Here is an 18506-nt window from a genome sequence, read left to right on the forward strand (position 1 = left end):
GCAGTCTCGTCGTAACCCTTGTTCACCAGAGAGTGTGTAGAAAGAATGCTGGTAGCCCTAAGCAGACAGACACCTCCATTGTACAGATGAGGAAACTGAGGCCCAGAGAGGGAAAGAGACTTGGCCAAGTCACAGAGTGAGTCAGAGACACTGATTAGGCCTAGAGTTGAAGTTGGTACCAAAGAACCGTAGGGATTGGAAAGGACCTGAGAGAGCATCCAGGCCACACCCCTCTGGGTGAATCCCCTCCACACCTGGACACGTGATCATCTTCAGAAATGGGCAATTTAATATTTTTCTAGGCGGTTCATTCCACCTTGAGACTGCTCTAAATTTTAAAATATTCCTGAGCGGAGACCTTTCTACGTGTATCTCATCCTTCCTTCCCTGCCCCTGCTGGATGCAGTTTGCCTCTCTTGGTCCCGTGGAACATGTGTGTTCCCTGTAGACCCCAGGACAGCCTTTCCAAAATTTCAAAATTGTATCCATGTCTCCTGAGCTCTCAGTCTGTGGCATTGAACTTGGCACTGAGATTATTGTGAAAAACACACCTGACATAGTTCTTGTACTTGCATAGCTTTTAGTGTGGTAGGAAGGCAAATACTACACAAGTAGTGACACACGGGGTGAGGCTAAATGATCCCGTTTCTTTTTCCAAAGTGATCTAGTGGAGAAGCTTGGGTTCTGAAGCTGGCCACACTTGCAGTGATACCATCCATAGCTACACCTGTGGCCTTGAATTATTTGTACAGCCTCTACAAAATTCAGACAGTGACTGCCCCGTAGGGCTGTTGGCTGATGAACACAGATAGAGGATTAAATAAGGACGCAGCACAGCACCTGGCACCGGATGCTCAAGAAATGATCATTTCTTTCTCTTGTTCTTTTCCTTCCCAGCGTGTGACGTGTTTGAAGCAGCTTCTAGATATTTAGACAGGGCTTAAAGCTCGGAATAAAATAATTTATCAGAGTAAAGACACTCAGACTTATCTCTGCTGCACTTGACCTTTGTTAGATAACCATGGGATGCTTTCAAAATGATACGGGCAAAACACTAACAAAGAGATCATGCCTATTTGGATTCAAGTTGAAGGCAAAAAAGTAAATGGTCTCGGATTAACTGTTGTATGTTTAATGTTATAATATATATATTGACTCATATCACCGTTGACTAATGTCACCATATCACCATATCTTATACATTGAAATTACAGTCAGTCCATATTATTAATCTGAATATACGTGAGCTGCTTCAGTGCGTTATTATTTTTAAAGTGTTCCCTGGCCATGCACATCTGGGAAAGGCTGGACTAGAGAGGTTTATTCTGATCTTCATTTGGTGGATGAAGATATTTGTGCTGTAGTGTTACAAACCCTACTATTTCTTAGACATATCTCTATGGACTGTTTAGTTTGTGGGATTGTATCCTGAGATCCTGAAATGCTGTTCTGTCGAGGTTGTAGCATAGCTGTCATGACTTTATGGGTCATAGGTGAGGCATCCCCTGGAGAGACTGGTCTTTCCAACATCAACATCAGGGGATCTGTTGGCCAAGCCTCTGGGAATCTGGCTGTGCTCCTAGGTCATGGGAAAACACTGTCTTCTGCCATCTGAGGGCACGTGGAAGAGCCCTGTCGTGCTGGGATGAGAGTGTCTGTAAACAGAATGAGCTAGTAGCTCATCTCTGTGTTTATTTCCCTTCTGCCCTCTCTGAGTCATTAATAAAGTCTTTTAGAGCCTGGGAGCATCTGGGCTTCAGGGAACTGAGTAGAGTTGGAGCCCATGCTTGGTTCAGAGCATTAAAGGGAATCAAACTCCCCTCCTGTCCTAAGTCTATTGTGGTGGGGACAGTGCCTCGTGAGATAACCCCAAAAGGAAGGTGGATTTGGGGGGAACAGTCGGGCAGCCTGTTCGCACACAGAGAGACGGCCTTCACCGCCCCTCTCTGGTTTATTGAGGAAGCAGGGACGTTTCCTTACAGGTGACCACCGGGGTCAGGAAGGGGACACTAGGCCAGCATTGCCTGTGAGCCATCCACGAGCTTAGCCAAAAGTCCTGTTGTCCAGTGGCCACCTGCTACCATTGAAATAAAGCTGGGAGGGAAACATACTGTTTATTTAAGGAAAAGTGGCTCACAGAGCTGGCCTTCAGGGCACAGTGGGAGTTCCTTTGTAAAACTCAGCCCAGCTGCCTTCCAACCACTTAGAATGCCACAGAGCTGCATGGTGATCAAAGCCATGTAAAAGTAATTCCTTACATGTCAACACCTTCCTGCTTCTCCTTGAAATTTAAACCAGCAGTTGAAATCCTGGGGCTTGCAGGAGATCTCGTTCTCACTCTCCTGGTGTAAATGATCAGGGCTTCCTGGATAGACACTTGGCTGCCAGCCCACATTCTCAGAGGAGGCTAGTTTCTTGGTTTGTCGGTTTCCACCCAGTGCCCTTGTGGCAGAGATCAGAACTGTCACCCTGCAGCGTCAGCAACACAGTGCTGTCCATGCCCGCCTGGCCAGCTTGAGCCGGCGGACCCGGCGACATTCCATGCCATTGGGACTTAGGGCAGCGAGTGCCCAGGTTCATGCCCCTGGTCCCCGGAGTCACCTCAGACTTCCCTGCCTCCTCCTATCTTGCTGTTGACCCTTCCTGCCTTCCTGGCATTTTGACTCATCACTTCCAGCTGTGTGATTCACAGGTCACCTGACTTCTCTGAACCTCTTATTTGTAACAGTATTAAAAACAATAGCATGCACGTACACAAAAGATACTGAAGAATAAAGCAAAAAATAAAAATATTTGGGGCGAAATGGGTGAAGGTGGTCAAAAGGTACAAGCTTCCACTTATAAAATAAATAAGTCTCGGGGATATAAGGTACAGTATGGTGACTGCGGTTAATAATACTGTATTGTATATTTAGAAGTTGCTGAGAGAGTTGATCTTAAAAGTTCTCATCCCAAGGGGAAAAAAAAATTAACTATGTAAGGTGGAAGATGTTAGCTAGACTTATTGCAGTAATCATCTTGCAATATATACAAATATCAAATCATTATGTTGTACACCTGAAGCTAATATAATGTTATATGTGATTATATTTTAATTTTTAAAAAGCTTATAAATATATAACTTATGTTTAACTAAGAAGTGATAGCTAATAAACTGAAAACCTGGTAGTCCCTACCCCCCAAAAAAGATAATAAGAGTGAACACTTATGTAGCACTTAATATATGCCCAGCACCATATTTTAAGAGACCTTTACATACATGAAGTCAGGGGTCCCCAACCCCCAGGCCAAGGACCGGTACCGGTCTGTGGTCTGTTAGGAACTGGGCCACACAGCAGGAGGTGAGTGGCGGGCAGGCGAGCAAGCGAAGCTTCATCAGTATTAACAGCCCCTCCCCATCACTCCCATTACTGCCTGAGCTCCCCCTCCTGTCAGATCAGCGGCAGCACTAGATTCTCATAGGAGCGTGAACCCTACTGTGAACTGCACATGCGAGGGAAGAGCTGAGGTGGTGATGCTAGCCCTGGGGAGTGGCTGCAAATACAGATTATCATTAGCAGAGAGGTTTGACTGCACAGAGACCATAATAAATCAACTGCTTGAAGACTCATATTAACACCCTATCAGGGCTTCCCTGGTGGCACAGTGGTTGAGAGTCTGCCTGCCAATGCAGGGGACATGGGTTTGTGTCCTGGTCCGGGAAGATCCCATATGCCGTGGAGTGGCTAGGCCCGTGAGCCATGGCCGCTGAGCCTGCACATCCGGAGCCTGTGCTCCGCAACGGGAGAGGCCACAACAGTGAGAGGCCCGCGTACCGCAAAAAACAAAAAACAAAAAAACCCTATCAGTTTAAAGATGATACAAATAGATGGAGAGATATACCATGTTCTTGGATTGGAAGAATCAACACTGTGAAAATGACTCTACTACCCAAAGCAATCTACAGACTCAATGCAATCCCTATCAAAATACCACTGGCATTTTTCACAGAACTAGAACAAAAAATTTCACAATTTATATGGAAACACGAAAGACCCTGAATAGCCAAAGCAATCTTGAGGAAGAAAAACGGAGCTGGAGGAATCAGGCTCCCTGACTTCAGACTATACTACAAAGCTACAGTCATCAAGACAGTATGGTACTGGCACAGAAACAGAAATGTAGATCAATGGAACAGGATAGAAAGCCCAGAGATAAACCCATGCACATATGGTCACCTTATTTTTGATAAAGGAGGCAAGAATATACAGTGGAGGAAAGACAGCCTCTTCAATAAGTGGTGCTGGGAAAACTGGGCAGCTACATGTAAAAGAATGAAATTAGAACACTCTGTAACACCATACACAAAAATAAACTCAAAATGGGTTAGAGACCTAAATGTAAGGCCAGACACCATCAAACTCTTAGAGGAAAACATAGGCAGAACACTCTATGACATAAATCACAGCAAGATCCTTTTTGACCCACCTCCTAGAGAAATGGAAATAAAAACAAAAATAAACAAATGGGACCTAATGAAACTTAAAAACTTTTGCACAGCAAAGGAAACCATAAATAAGACGAAAAGACAACCCTCAGAATGGGAGAAAATATTTGCAAATGAAGCAACTGACAAAGGACTAATCTCCAAAATTTATAAGCAGCTCATGCAGCTCAACACTAAAAAAACAAACAACCCCATCTAAAAATGGGCAGAAGACCTAAATAGACATTTCTCCAAAGAAGATATACAGATTGCCAACAGACACATGAAAGAATGCTCAACATCATTAATCATTAGAGAAATGCAAATCAAAACCACAATGAGATATCATCTCACACCAGTCAGAATGGCCATCATCAAAAAATCTAGAAACAATAAATGCTGGAGAGGGTGTGGAGAAAAGGGAACCCTCTTGCACTGCTGGTGGGAATGTGAATTGGTACAGCCACTATGGAGAATTGTATGGAGATTCCTTAAAAAACTACAAATAGAACCACCATATGACCCAGCAATCCCACTACTGGGCATATACCCTGAGAAAACCATAATTCAAAAAGAGTCATGTACCAAAATGTTCATTGCAGCTCTATTTACAGTAGCCAGGAGATGGAAACAGCCTAAGTGTCCATCATTGGATGAATGGGTAAAGAAGATGTGGCACATATATACAATGGAATATTACTCAGCCATAAAAAGAAACGAAATTGAGTTATTTGCAGTGAGGTGGATGGACCTAGAGTCTGTCATACAGAGTGAAGTAAGTCAGAAAGAGAAAGACAAATACCGTATGCTAACACATATATATGGAATCTAAGAAAAAAAAATGTCATGAAGAAACTAGGGGTAAGACGGGAATAAAGACACAGACCTACTAGAGAATGGACTTGAGGGTATGGGGAGGGGGAAGGGTAAGCTGTGACAAAGTGAGAGAGTGGACATATATACACTACATATATACACTATATATATACACATATATATACTACATATATACACTACCAAGCGTAAAATAGAGAGCTAGTGGGAAGCAGCCGCATGGCACAGGGAGATCAGCTTGGTGCTTTGTGACCACCTAGAGGGGTGGGATAGGGAGGGTGGGAAGGAGAAGCAAGAGGGAGGAGACATGGGAACATATGTATATGTATAACTGATTCACTTTGTTATAAAGCAGAAACCAACACACCATTGTAAAGCAATTGTACTCCAATAAAGATGTAAAAAAAAAAAAAAACCCTATCAGTGAGTGGCAAGTGAAAACAAGCTCAGGGCTCCCACTGATTCTGCATTATGGTGAATTGTATAATTATTTCATTATGCATTACAATGTAATAAAATAGAAATAAAGTGCACAATAAATGTAATGTGCTTGAATCATCCCGAAAGCACCTCCCCGAACCCTGGTCCGTGGAAAAATTGTCTTCCACGAAAACGGTCCCTATTACCAAAAAGGTTGGGAACTGCTGCATGAACTCATTCAGTCCTCAAGATATCCCCTGTGAGGTAGATATATTATCCCCATCATATCCATGAGGAAACTGAGGCAGAGAACTTAGGTGCTTTGCCCAAGAACACATAGTAAAAACATCTTTTAAAATAAAAAAAAAATAGGAAAGAAAAATCAATATCAGTAGATTTCTCAGAGCATAGCTGTGGGGATTAAGTAAAGTAATGAATGTAAGGCATATAGTAGGTGCACATTAATGGTAGTTATTCTATATTATTATTAGTTACATTTTAAAATGTTAAGTGGTGAGCTTTCCTCTTAGAACTGGTACCTGAACCCTGAGAGATGATATGGTTTAGCAGAAAAAGTATAGCCTTTGGGGTTTGAACCCACACCTGGGTTCAGATTCTGGCCCCCTACGGTACAACCTGTCTGGCCTTGGGGAAGTAACTTACCCTTTAAGTCCCAGTTTCCTCACCTGTGATAGGGTGGCGATAACAGTATTAGGTTGGACCATATGAAATTGCTCATATCCCTACGGCTGTTTTTGACCTATAAAAATAGCAATTTCGTCTGACTCACCCTTTAATGCCTACCTCATAGGGTTGCTTGTAAGGATTGAAAAGCGTACATGGGACCAGCCAGCACAGAGCCTGGACTGCAGTGCTTCAGGTGACTAGGAAGCTCTTCCAGTATTAATAGTTGAGGAACACGAGAGGAGTTGAGGTCGGTACAATGTGTAAAGAAGGAGAAATGTCAGAATTGGGGGACTGGGTGCGGGTGGGTGATGTGGGGGAAGGTAGAAACTAGGGTGACTCCCAGATTTCTGGCCTGGGGACATGGTACTATTTACTGATACAGGGAGCGCAGGAGGAGTAGATGTGAGGAGAGAGACGATGGATTAGTACTGGCCGCGTGGAATTTGTGGTGCCTCTGTAGATGTCTAATTACATGGGACTGGAGCCCAAGAGAGAAGTGTGTGCCAGAGACAGAAAACAGGGAGTCAGCTACATCCAGGGCGTATGGAACTGAGGTCCCCAGGCTCAGATGAAATCACCCAGGATTAGCATTTGAAGTCATGTTTCCTGTGATCCCGGACCAAACACAACAACAATTGAACAAAGTGAGACGGTGAGTCGGGTTCCAACCAGCGTTTGCTGAGTCTCACACCCCCCGGGTTCCCTGCTAGGTGGGGACAGGACCGGGCAGGGAAATCTAGACATGCGGAAGTCATCTTCCCTGTCCTTGAGGAGTCAGCATTTAATTCAGCTTCTTTTTTATAGGGTCTCGGAGGGCGGGGGGAAACCTCTGGTTACAAAGTAGGAAAGTGAAAATGCTGTTACCCATCTTGTAGGACTGTGTCTCATGGATACATCCTGACATGCCTAGCCCGACCCTTCGTGCTCATCAATACTGCCAACAGCGATGCTGTTTTAGCCGAAAGAACATCTAGGGGGGTGGGGGAGGACACCTGGTCTGAGTGTTGCAAAATATGACGTTGATCTTCTTGTCTTTTTTTAAAGTTCAGTGTAAAGTGTGGCAAGAATGCAAGGGACGGACATAAGGACTGTGGTGTTGGGAAGCAGGATGAAGCTAGGGCTGGTGGTCTGAGGCGCTTTTGATTATAACGTGGTTGTATTTGGAGGTGTGTGCATTTAGCCCGTTCATTCGCAGGAAACCCTCAGTATTGGAGAAATGTGTTTAGCTGGAAGGGGGCTTACTCAGCAGTCGAGTGTTGTGTGTTCCAGGTGGGATCAGCTGGGATGCCCTCTGGAATCTCGGTAGGAAACTGTGGGGAAGAGACGAAGGGGGTGGGGGTGTGAAGCTGGTGATGCCAGGGACTCTGCCGGGGTGACCCACACAGGAGCACAGAAATGCGAGGCTGCCGTCCAAGGGGACCAGCCGACAGCTGAGGGGCAGAGACAGGCCCGGTCACCAAGGGCGGCGCTGTGGCCAGTGCAGGCAGGCGTTCAGACTCCAGCCAAGCAGGTCGGGATGAGCCTCAGTGCGGAATCCGGAGGATGATCAGGGAACCGAGGCAGAATAATAAAAATGAAGTAAAGTGAAATAATAAAGACTGACACCGTGTTAAGTACAAATGGAAGACATTAGTTAATCCTCACGGTACCCATAGGAAGCAGGCCCTATTCTTCCAGTTTTACAGATAAGGACACTGAATGCAGACGGGTTAAGTAGCTTGGCCAGGGTCGTCCAGCTAGGATGTGTCTAGGAGACTGGAACCCCTGGCCCCGGTTCTGCTGCCCCCCACAGACACTCAAGCACAGGGACCTGGTGGGGGTGAAGGGCAGCTGCAGCCTGGGGGCCCCCGTGTGCTCGGGGATCCCCAAGGCCCGTAGGCTGCAGCTTCAGGCTCGTGCTCAGCCGGCCTGGTTGGAGCCCCCGTGTTCGGGGGTGAGAGGGAGTTGGGGAGTGGGTGGGGGAGGCCAGGCAGTGAGCCGGCTGTCCTCGTGTTCCCACTCTCCTCACTCAGCTCCAGCAATAAGGGGTCGGTGTTGAGGGCAGACCTGAGAGGAAAATGGGCAGTTTCATGAAATGACGGGCTCCTTCCTGTGAAGCAGGGTTTATAGTCCCAGGTGTGTTCTATCCAGAGTGGCTTTCTGATTGCTCACTAATGATGGATAGATTATGGCCCACATAAAGTTGCTGTTCACTAAAAGTGGGATCCATTCATTACTTTACGTGGACAACAGGCTGGGTTTGGGGCAAAGCTGGTGGAGAGGCTCCTCTCTCATCATCAGAAGCGCCGGCCTCCCTAGCAGATGCCGTGTCTGCCTTCCAGGTAAATCGGAGACCACCTTCAAAAGAAAGGACAGGTGAGCCCAGGGCTGCTGCTTCGGTTCTGCCTTCTAGCTGGGTGACTGCAGGCTTCTGACTTTACACTCTGGGCCTCAGTTTCCTCATTTGCCCCAGAATGGAGATTCGAGGATTAAGTAAGGTGATTTCTCTGGAAAGCAGTGAAATTTATTATAACACCAAACAAATGTGATGTTACTTCGAGAGAGGACTTACTCCCGAGGACTCTTCGAAAGACCTCTTCAGATGCCGAATCCCGAATCCATTAGTGTAGAAAGAACTTTGGGTTGGAAATCTAGAGATTTTATGTTTTTAGGACTGCCTCTGCCAGTAGCAGTGTGGCCCTGGGCAAGTCTCCAGTGTGTTTGTAAAGTGTGTGTGTGTGTGTGTGTGTGATGGTTCCTGGCGTGCAGGCTGGGTGTGAAGGCACAAGGCAGCTCTGGGGCTGTAGAGAAGCCCTCTTCTAACCCTGGGGGCCCCAGCAAAGGCGAGTTGAGCCCTGTCATCTGGCCTGTCACTTTGCTTTCCCACGACTCTCTCTTTCCTCATTCTACCTATTAAACAGAAGTTCAACTGCTTGGAGTTTTCCCAAAGAACATGGTTGTTATGGAAAGATCTCAGACTTTAGACTCTGACCAACTTGGTTTCAAATGATAACTTTATGCTTGTTAGCTGTGTGACGTCGGCCCTGGGACTCCACCTCTCTGAGCCTCTATTTCCTTGCAGGGTGGTTGTGAAGATTCGGTAGCTCATGGCTGTAAAGCACAGAACACAGAACATGGATTCTACAAATGGTCGTTTTTCCCTTTCCTCTTTCTCATTAATTTTGTTTCTACAGGAGAGGTTCGTTTATCTGGCAATCATTAGTTAGGTATGTACTAACTAATGTCCCTGGGGTTCATAAATGCCATAGTAATCAAGCTTCCTAATAATTTCATTTCAGAAAATGTTTATTGGGCACCCGCTTTTCTGGGAATAGTGAGTAAAATAAGGCTTGGTCTTTATCGTCAAGGAGCTCAGAGTCAAATGGGAGAGAGATAATAACAATGAATAATAATAATAGCCCCACCATATGTTAGCCCTGGCAAGTCACATTCTTTAACTCGTGTAATCCTCACAGCAACCCCACGGCAGAGGCACTGCTCTTACTCCCATTTTCCAGCCGAGCAAACCGAGGCACAGAGAGGTCAGAAAACTGTCGAGGGTTCCACAGCTAGTAAAGGGCAGCAGCGCTGGGCTTCGGAGTCTTAGCTCCCACAATATACTTAAAGGTGCAACTATAATACACCATAGCTGTAGACCTAAAGACACACACGCAGTCACATTACAGTGTGATGGGGATGTTTGCCACGGACGGGTTAAGATGTCACAGCCACGGGAGCACAGAGGACAGACTCGAGGGGCCATTCTGGAGGGTTATGGGCTAGGAAAGGGTTCTCAGTGGGAATCTTTGAGCTGGGCCTTTGGGGCTGAGTCGTGCAGAGGGGTGGGCGGGAGGGGCAGGAAATGAGGCTGCTGAGATGCACCTGAGCTGGGGCGGGACAAGGAAGGAGGGCCTTTTAAGCCACACTGCCGAGGAGTTGCCCCTGAGTGATGAGCTGTACTTCCTTGGGCATCATTAACGTTATTTCTTTTAAACTGTTCAAGTAAATCCAGGACACTCATCAGTGATAAAACAAACAGGCTTTTTTGGTGGTGGTTGTTTGTTTTGTTTTACCATTTAGGTTTTCTTAATTGGACCTCTTGGAAAGCCAGGGAGTGGGGGAGTGTTTGACAGGTGCAGTGATAGTTACTCCCATGGGGCCCATAGCTCCCCTGCTAAGCACTGGCCTGAGGGTTTTCTTTGGCTACTCTTCCTTCAGTTCACCATATGCACGTCTGAGTTTAATCTCGGAGTCTCAGGCCTGCCAGACAGCGGTTGTTATTTTTGCTAACACGGGGAGAGTCGCCGTTATCAACATTAACCATCTATATGAGTGATTGGACCACACAGTCCTGTTCCAATGAACAGTGAGCGGCTTGAGGGAGGAGGTGACGTAAAATCCTAAACGGGCTTTGTGGCTACAGGTGCTCAATTAGTAGTCAATGAGGTGAGCTGCTCATCTCCCCCCTCCCCCCAACCCCAGACCCGCTCCTCTTCCTGTGTCCCGGGGGGGGGGGTACCATCCCCCCCACCCTGCTGACAACCCTCTCTTTCCCCTTCACCTCCAACCAGCCACCAGCTGCCCCCGAATCCACCTCTACCATTTCTGCATCCCAGCCCTGGCGCCACTGCCCAGCTCAGACCCTCGGGCCTTGGATGGCCCTGTATCTTCCTGCAACTAGTCTCCTCCCTGCCAAACCGTCCTCCTCACGGACGCCAGAGTGATATGGGTGCCGTGTCCCCACTAGTTGCCTACAGATCAAGTACAAACACAAGGTGTCTGGGAAACTTTTCTGCCTGTTCCCGCCTTGCATTCGTTCCCAGGTTCATCTCTCCCTCTCCGTACTTTCCCTGTGTAACCGGGTCCATCACGGAGGCTTCCTCCATCATCCAGGGGCCTGACCACACCAGACCTCTCTCCTTCCTCCTACCCTCCCTGCCAGCGTCCATTCAGGCTCGTCCTCTCTGCCCACCATGTCTACCCAGTCCAGTCCAGTCCAGCCAGAGGGATGTTTCTCCGGAACACATCAAATTGTGTAATTAAGTTCTCAGAACCCTTCCGGGGCTCACCATCACTTCGAGACATTGTCCAAACTCCCCTAAAATGATATTCAAGACCCTTCCTATCAGGCCCTGCGTCCTCCCCAAGCTTGATCTTCTTCCATTGCCCTACTTCACACACATCCCGCATTCATTCTAGACATGGGCTCAGGAAACTGAGTGCCTGCATTCAAAACCTGGTTCCACATCCTTTAGGCTGTGTGACCTTTGGCAAGTTACTTAACCTCTCTGGGCCTCTGTTTCCTTATCTGTAAAATAGAGTTGTAGAGGGTTAAATGAGATAATACTTCGAACGGCACCTGCCCCATAGGAAGTCCCCGTTCGTGTGTACTAATGTTGTTTTTGCTGTGGTGATCTGGCCCCTGTAAGTCTCCCGAGTGGGTTTTCCAGGGCGCTTCCCACTCCACTCGCTGGCTGTTCTCCAGCCATCAGAACGTATGTGGCTCTTTCCTGCCTTCACAAAACTGCACCCCGGCAGCACATTACCTGTTCTTCCTTCCCGCCTCACCTGTCCATCTCCCACCCTGCCCCTTCCTGCCTGGCCCTCGGAAACCTGACTCTAGAGCGCCTCCTTCTCGCCTGCCTCAGAAATCGCCTGGCACCCTGGGAGTAGGAATTTGCCTGCACCAGGTGCGAGGCTGCCTTGGCCAAGGCTGGAAGGGGCTGCTCCCTGCCCCCTGTCCAGCATGTACTTTGTGACATCTGCTTGTCTACCAGAGGCTTGTTTTTGCCGAAGATCTGCTCCCTGTGCCCGTGACACCAAGGGTCTCAGTTGCTAAGATTGGATGCAAATCCACCTGTGTGACAGAGGACTGCTCTAACTGGCTTTGACTTCCCTGGTATTGCAGACATGGTATTTCTTCAGCAATTGTCCTCTTACCCGCCCCTCGCTGCTAATAATGTTTTGTGGCTTGGTATTCGGTGGCTGAATTCCTCTCCTGAGATATTTTAGGTCGCTTCTCCCAGATGCCCAGCTGACTTCCTCAAGTGCCTCATGAATCTCCCATGCAGAGCTCCTATTCGTGTACAGCATCCAATGCGCTGATCCCAGCAGCCCAGTATCAGCCCTCTGCTGACCAGTGTCACTTGCGTGTTTGTAACACAGCCGCCCACTGTGGTGATGTCAAGATAAATCATTGCTCAGAACCTGTTCGCTGGCAGAAGCCAGGGACCTCAGTGTGACCCCCTTTATTGTATAGGTGGCAAAACTTTTTTCTCTCTTTTGAAAAAACAAAGCCCAGGAGGTTAGGTGACTTTCTCACAGTCGCACAGTCAGAAATTACCTGACTAAATTGGGACTAGAATCCAGATTTTCTGGTTTTCACTTCAGTATTCTTTCGAACTCACCAAAAGCTATTTCTTTTCTTTTTTTAATTAAATTTTTAAAAAACTTACAGTGGTAAAACATGCATAACGTAAAATTTACCATCTTTACCATTTTTAAGTGTACAGTTCAGTAGTATTAAGTCTATTCATTTTGTTGTACAACCATAGCCATCATCCGTCTCCGGAACTTCTTCCATCTTCCCAGACTGAAGCTCTACCCATCACACACTCACGCCCCATTCCTCCCTACTCCCCGTCTTTGGTAACCACCATTCCACTTTCTGTCTCTATGAAGTTGACTACTGTGGGTACCTCATACAAGTGGAACCATATAGTATCTGTCCTTTTGTGTGATGGCTTCTTTCACTTAGCGTAATGTTTTCAAGTTTCATGGTAGCGTATGTCAGAATTTCCTTCCTGTTTATAGCTGAATAATACTCAATTGTATGTATGTACCACATTTTGTTTATCCATTCATCTGTCAGTTGACATTTGGGTTTCTCCCACCTTTTGGCTGTTGTCAGTAATGCTGCAATGAACATGGGCGTTCAAATATTTGTTCGCCAGAAGCTATTCCTTATGAAAATATAATTAGAGATACTTGCTGCTACCTACTGTTGCCACTTGTATTTTTTTTTTCCTAATGGTAAGTTTGGAAAATACTAAAAAACACACAGTGAAGAATATAAAAGTTGCTAATTTTATGTGGTATATACGTACAGGATTTTATACTCATGTTGCCCATGATTATAAAAGTTTTATACAGACTGAGAGAGAATTTTAACAGGTAGCCCAATCTGTGTATTAGGGAGAACGCTTGAAATATATTTAAGGGACAGACAGCATAAGAACTGAGTGTGACCTTGGCCAACCATGGCATTTTGGAGATGAGTTTATTCAAAGTATGAGCTTACCTTAACAGTAATACAGAGGGAACTTTTTGTGGTGGTGCTTCCTTAAGACTATTTTAACATCTTCTTTAAAAAAAATTTTTGTTGGAGTATAGCTGATTTACGATGTTGTGTTAGTTTCAGGTGTACAGCGAAGTGAATCAGTTACATCTATCTATCTATCATCTATATCTCAACTCTTTTTTTAGATTCTTTCCCCATATAGGTCATTACAGAGTATTGAGTAGATTTCCCTGTGCTACACAGTAGATCCTTATTAGTTATCTGTTTTATATATAGTAGTGTGTATATGTCAATCCCAATCTCCCAATTTATCCCTCCCCACCCCCTTACCCCCTGGTAACCATAAGTTTGTTTTCTACATCTGTAACTCTATTTCTATTTTGTAGATAAGTTCATTTGTAGCTTTTTTTTTTTAGATTCCACGTATAAGTCAGACAGAGAAAGACAAATATCATATTTTAACATCTTAATAGAGTATCTTACTGCTAAGAAGAGTCGAATTTTGAATGGGGGTCTTTCCCAGTCACATTTCTTAAATATCCACTAGAGGGCAGTAAAAGACATAAAAATTTTCAACAGGGCCGATGAGTGCCTGGCAATCAGGTCACTGCATCCTCTTTGCCTCTCTCTCAGCTATCCGTGCATACAGTTACAAGATGATGAATTTCCCATCCAAGAGTATGTTTGGGTGAAACTGGCGGTACCGTCAGCTGTAACCCAATTGCAAGTCTTCCTCACATTCAGGCTAACATTAAGGCGTAGAACTTCATTCAACGTGTTGGGCCCAGATTGTATTTTTATTTAATTCACGCTCGTCCAGCGATTCTCAAATGGAGTGAACGTCAGAATTACCTGTCCTGCTTTTTCCCAAATACACATGCCCAGGTCTCATCCCAGATCTAGAAAATCCGAATTTCTGGGGCTGGGGCCTAGTTATATAGACCGTCTTTAGATTCCGGCCCATGAGGAGGGGTCACCCTTGAGTAAAACCTCAGAGGAAAGTGAATGTGAATTCTGGAATGTTTTTTTTCTCTTTTGAAAACAGAAGTTGCCGAAGGGTCTGGTGGCTTTGGGAACCACATGCAGAACAGCTGTGAAGTTTTCCCATAAATGGTGCCTGTAGTAGACGAAGCCAGGAACCCAGACAGAGGATCTGGAGTTGGGGCAGGCCTGGCCAACTCAGGATCTACAGTTACAGTTCCAAGAAGGCCATGCTCCGGGACCAAACTGTGCAGAGTGAGGCCAGAGCTCAGATACTGTCTGCTATATTAAGAGAATCTTTCCTCTAGTATTCAGGGGAAAAAAACCCTTTCATTTTACCTCAGCAGAGGTAAAGATGGCACAGAGGACCTGCCGTGAGGTCAAAAAGACTCCAGTTCTCATGGTAGCCTTCCCACTAGCCAGTTAGGGAGCCCAAGGCAAGTTATGTCACCTCTCTGAGCCTCAGCTTCCCTGTTTGAATTATTAAGGATTAGATACCATTGATCTCTGAGGATCCTTCCAGTTCTAAAAATTCAGTGATTCTATGAGTATTAATAACCTTGGTTTGTATGGCTCTCCTCTGGCAAAGAGCCGAAAAAATATTCAGTAATGCAACGAATGACAGAGACTATTGACCATGTAGTTTAATTTATTTAAGGCATATGCACTGAATTCAAAGGAGAAAATATTGCAGCCAATAATATATTGAACTGTTAGTATCTTCAGCATAGCAAAAGCTTTCCGGAGGGAAAAATTACCCATTAGTGCAAACCTGACGTTTTTTACTTCCTGATCCATAACTTACCATTTCTCCAGTACGTTTCTGTTTACTGTAAAGGGCCAAACGTATGACTGCTTCGGGTGAATATTAAATAACTACATAAGCATCAAGGTCACTGGCGCAAAGAAGGCTCCGTGGAGGGCCCTGGGAGGCTGGCATTGATCTCCTGTGAAGTTCCATTCTCGAATCCTGCTGACAAGGGGAAAGAGTTGGTGTGGACCATTATTAAAGCTTTAAGTGTTTCTCCATTGTTAAAGATCTTTTACAAGCCCGGAGTAACTGATAGTGCCCAAGGAATTGGCAAAAGCTTCACTTAGAAATATAGGCTGGCCAGAGAGATAAGGAAAACCCAGAACACAGTTGTCCTGGGTTGGGCTTACGCAGCAAAGGTGCGTATCCGGTCGAGTCCAGCTCTGGGGCAAGCCAGCACCGCTCTGAGTTAGGGTTCAGAAAGGAAGGAAAGCTCGTTCAGGGGCTCTTTCGTACCAGAAGCTGCAGAGAGAGCCGCTCCCTCTTTCAACTTCACCTTTAAATTTCCTCCAGCTCGTCCCCCAGGATAAGCGTCTGGGGCAACTGGGTGTGTGTTGAGTGATGCAGACCCGCAGATCCAGACTTAGCTGCACTGGTCGAGTGCCCAGGGTAATTCTGTGGGTGTCCTGCTGCCCTGGAGCTAGGAGGAGAGCAACTCTTAGGATGACGGAATCCGGTTTCAAAAGGTCTCAACAGATTAAAGGACTGGCTGAGTCATGATGAACTTAATGAGAGATATAGACGGTAAACTAACAGCTCCCCGTGCCGCCCTTCTGTGTAGTGTTGTGTTCCGCCCTGTGCACATTTCAGTCGATTTCCTCTTTACAATGACCCAGGGAGGAAAGATTTTTATATCCCCATTTTTAAAACGAGGAAACTGAGACATGGAAGTACAGAGGGGGGCGCAAGCACTTCAGAGCCCTCGATCTCGATTCCAGTCCCAGTTCTGCCCCTCAGTCTACCGGCAACTTACTTCATCTTTGAAAAATAGCACCAGCCAGGCTTTATGGCTGCCTTTCATGTGTCAGGTTCTGTGGGCTTCGCCCTTTGCATTTATCGTCTCATTTAATCCTCAGAGCAATCTTTCTCCTATTTTACAGATGAGGGAGGCACAGATAAGTAACTTGCCCAAGGTCACACAGTAAGTAGCAGGGCCAGGATATGAGCCCAGGCAGTCTGACTCCCAGGCCTGTGCTCTTCACAAGTACAGTACCGTCTCGGTTTCCTGTGCCATGAAAAGGGAACAGCCGTATGTTCTGTGAGGGTTAGAGGAAATAACTTATGTAAAGTGCCTCATGTAGTCGCCACACACGGTCCGCATCATAGATAGTGCTAGGCTGTCATCATCACCATCACTATACCGTCATCGGTTAGATGACTCGCTCAGGGTTAGAGCTAATAACCGGCAAAGACCTGGCATTCAAACCCAGGTCCTGTGACTGAAAATCCGCTGGACTGTGGGGGACAAGATCTGGGGCAGTTTTTAGGTCACTGTCTCAGTGCCTAGTACAGTTTTTACCTCCCTGGTAGGTGTTGAGTGAGTCCTCACATAGGTGGGGCCTGTTTTTTTCACTCATTCACCGAACATTTGACGAGGTCCTGCTGTGTCTCGAGGGACCAGGGAGGACAAGAATACAGTGCTAACCATCCTTTTTCTCCCCCCAGGTTCGAATGGTGAAAGATGGGGACCCCTCCTGGAAGCCCACTTTTATTGTGAAACCTGATAGTGGTTGTCAGGGTGACGGAATCTACCTCATTAAAGACCCCAGTGACATCCGCCTGGCAGGGACCCTCCAGAGCAGGCCGGCGGTGGTCCAGGAGTACGTCTGCAAACCTCTCCTTATCGACAAGCTCAAGTTTGATATCCGTCTGTATGTCCTACTGAAGTCCTTAGAGCCCTTAGAGATTTATATAGCCAAAGACGGACTCTCGCGGTTTTGCACAGAGCCCTACCAGGAGCCTCACCCCAGAAACCTGCACCACATCTTTATGCATTTGACCAACTATTCATTGAACATCCATAGCGGTAATTTTGTCCATTCGGACAGTACCAGCACAGGCAGCAAAAGGACCTTCTCTAGCATTCTTTGTAGGTTGTCTTCCAAGGGTGTTGACATCAAGAAGGTCTGGTCTGATATCATCTCCTTGGTGATTAAGACTGTCATTGCCCTGACTCCAGAGCTCAGAGTGTTCTACCAGTCGGATATCCCCGCAGGGAGGCCGGGGCCCACGTGCTTCCAGGTAACCGTCGCCAATTTCCAGCCTGAATTCTTGACCTTGATGCGGCCTTCGGAGGGCTCCCTGGCCTCGTGTGGGATGAGGGATGGGGTGGGACGGCCAGAGGGATGGAGGGGTTGTTGCTGCCACGGGCTTTGGTGTGAAACCGGGGTCCAACTTCCTGCTTTCTCTTTGCTGGCTGTGTAATCTGGAGCAAGTTACTTCCATTTTCCTACCTGTAAAATGGAACCAGGAGTACCTCCCTTAAAGGACGCTTGTAAGAGTCAAACGAGATGTATGGAAAACGCAGTGCCTCCCGTTCATTTGTTCATTCTTTCTTCTAGCAGTTTTTACCACCTGCTTAGTTGGGGCCAGGCACTGTTCAAGGCAGTAAGTCAGGTCCCTGCTGGCTGATGCAGAGAGTCTGCTATCGTGGGAGACAAATAAGTTAAAAAGCAATTCGTATAAAGTGTCACAAGTGCTAGAATAGAGTAGGAAGTGTCCCAGGCGCTGTGAGATTGGGGGACCGTCTAACATTTTCTGAGTGGGAATGAGCGTGGCTGGGAAGACTTCCCAGAAGTAGCAGCAGTTAAGAACCTGGAGTAAGAGTTAGATGGAGCAGGTGAGGCTGGATAGGGCTGGGGAGACGAAGCATCCTAGGGGAGAGATGTTTGCAGCCCTAGAGGTGAGTATGGCTAGAGGGTGGGGTTTGAGGCAGAGATATGGAGGGAGATGAGGAAGATAAGGTGGAAGAGATAGGTAGGAGGTATGTCCTGGAAAGCTACGGGCAGTAGGGGCCACAGGAGGGTGCT

The 18506-nt window shown here is 46.6% G+C and overlaps 1 protein-coding gene across 3 annotated transcripts in view; it reads left to right on the plus strand.

Annotated features, from left to right (window-relative positions):
- The window catches only part of TTLL11 (tubulin tyrosine ligase like 11), a 264638-nt gene that overhangs the window by 78693 nt on the left and 167439 nt on the right, over nucleotides 1-18506 (plus strand). For all 3 annotated transcript variants that reach the window (XM_027104963.1, XM_027104962.1, XM_027104964.1), the window contains exon 4: nucleotides 17143-17718. In XM_027104963.1, the coding sequence (XP_026960764.1) occupies nucleotides 17143-17718 (576 nt within the window). The remainder of the gene's footprint in view (nucleotides 1-17142; nucleotides 17719-18506) is intronic.

Source organism: Aethalodelphis obliquidens, unplaced genomic scaffold, assembly GCF_003676395.1.
Source record: "Aethalodelphis obliquidens isolate GAN/ISIS:26980383/991018 unplaced genomic scaffold, ASM367639v1 scaffold7, whole genome shotgun sequence".
In the NCBI taxonomy this organism is placed as follows: domain Eukaryota; kingdom Metazoa; phylum Chordata; class Mammalia; order Artiodactyla; family Delphinidae; genus Aethalodelphis; species Aethalodelphis obliquidens.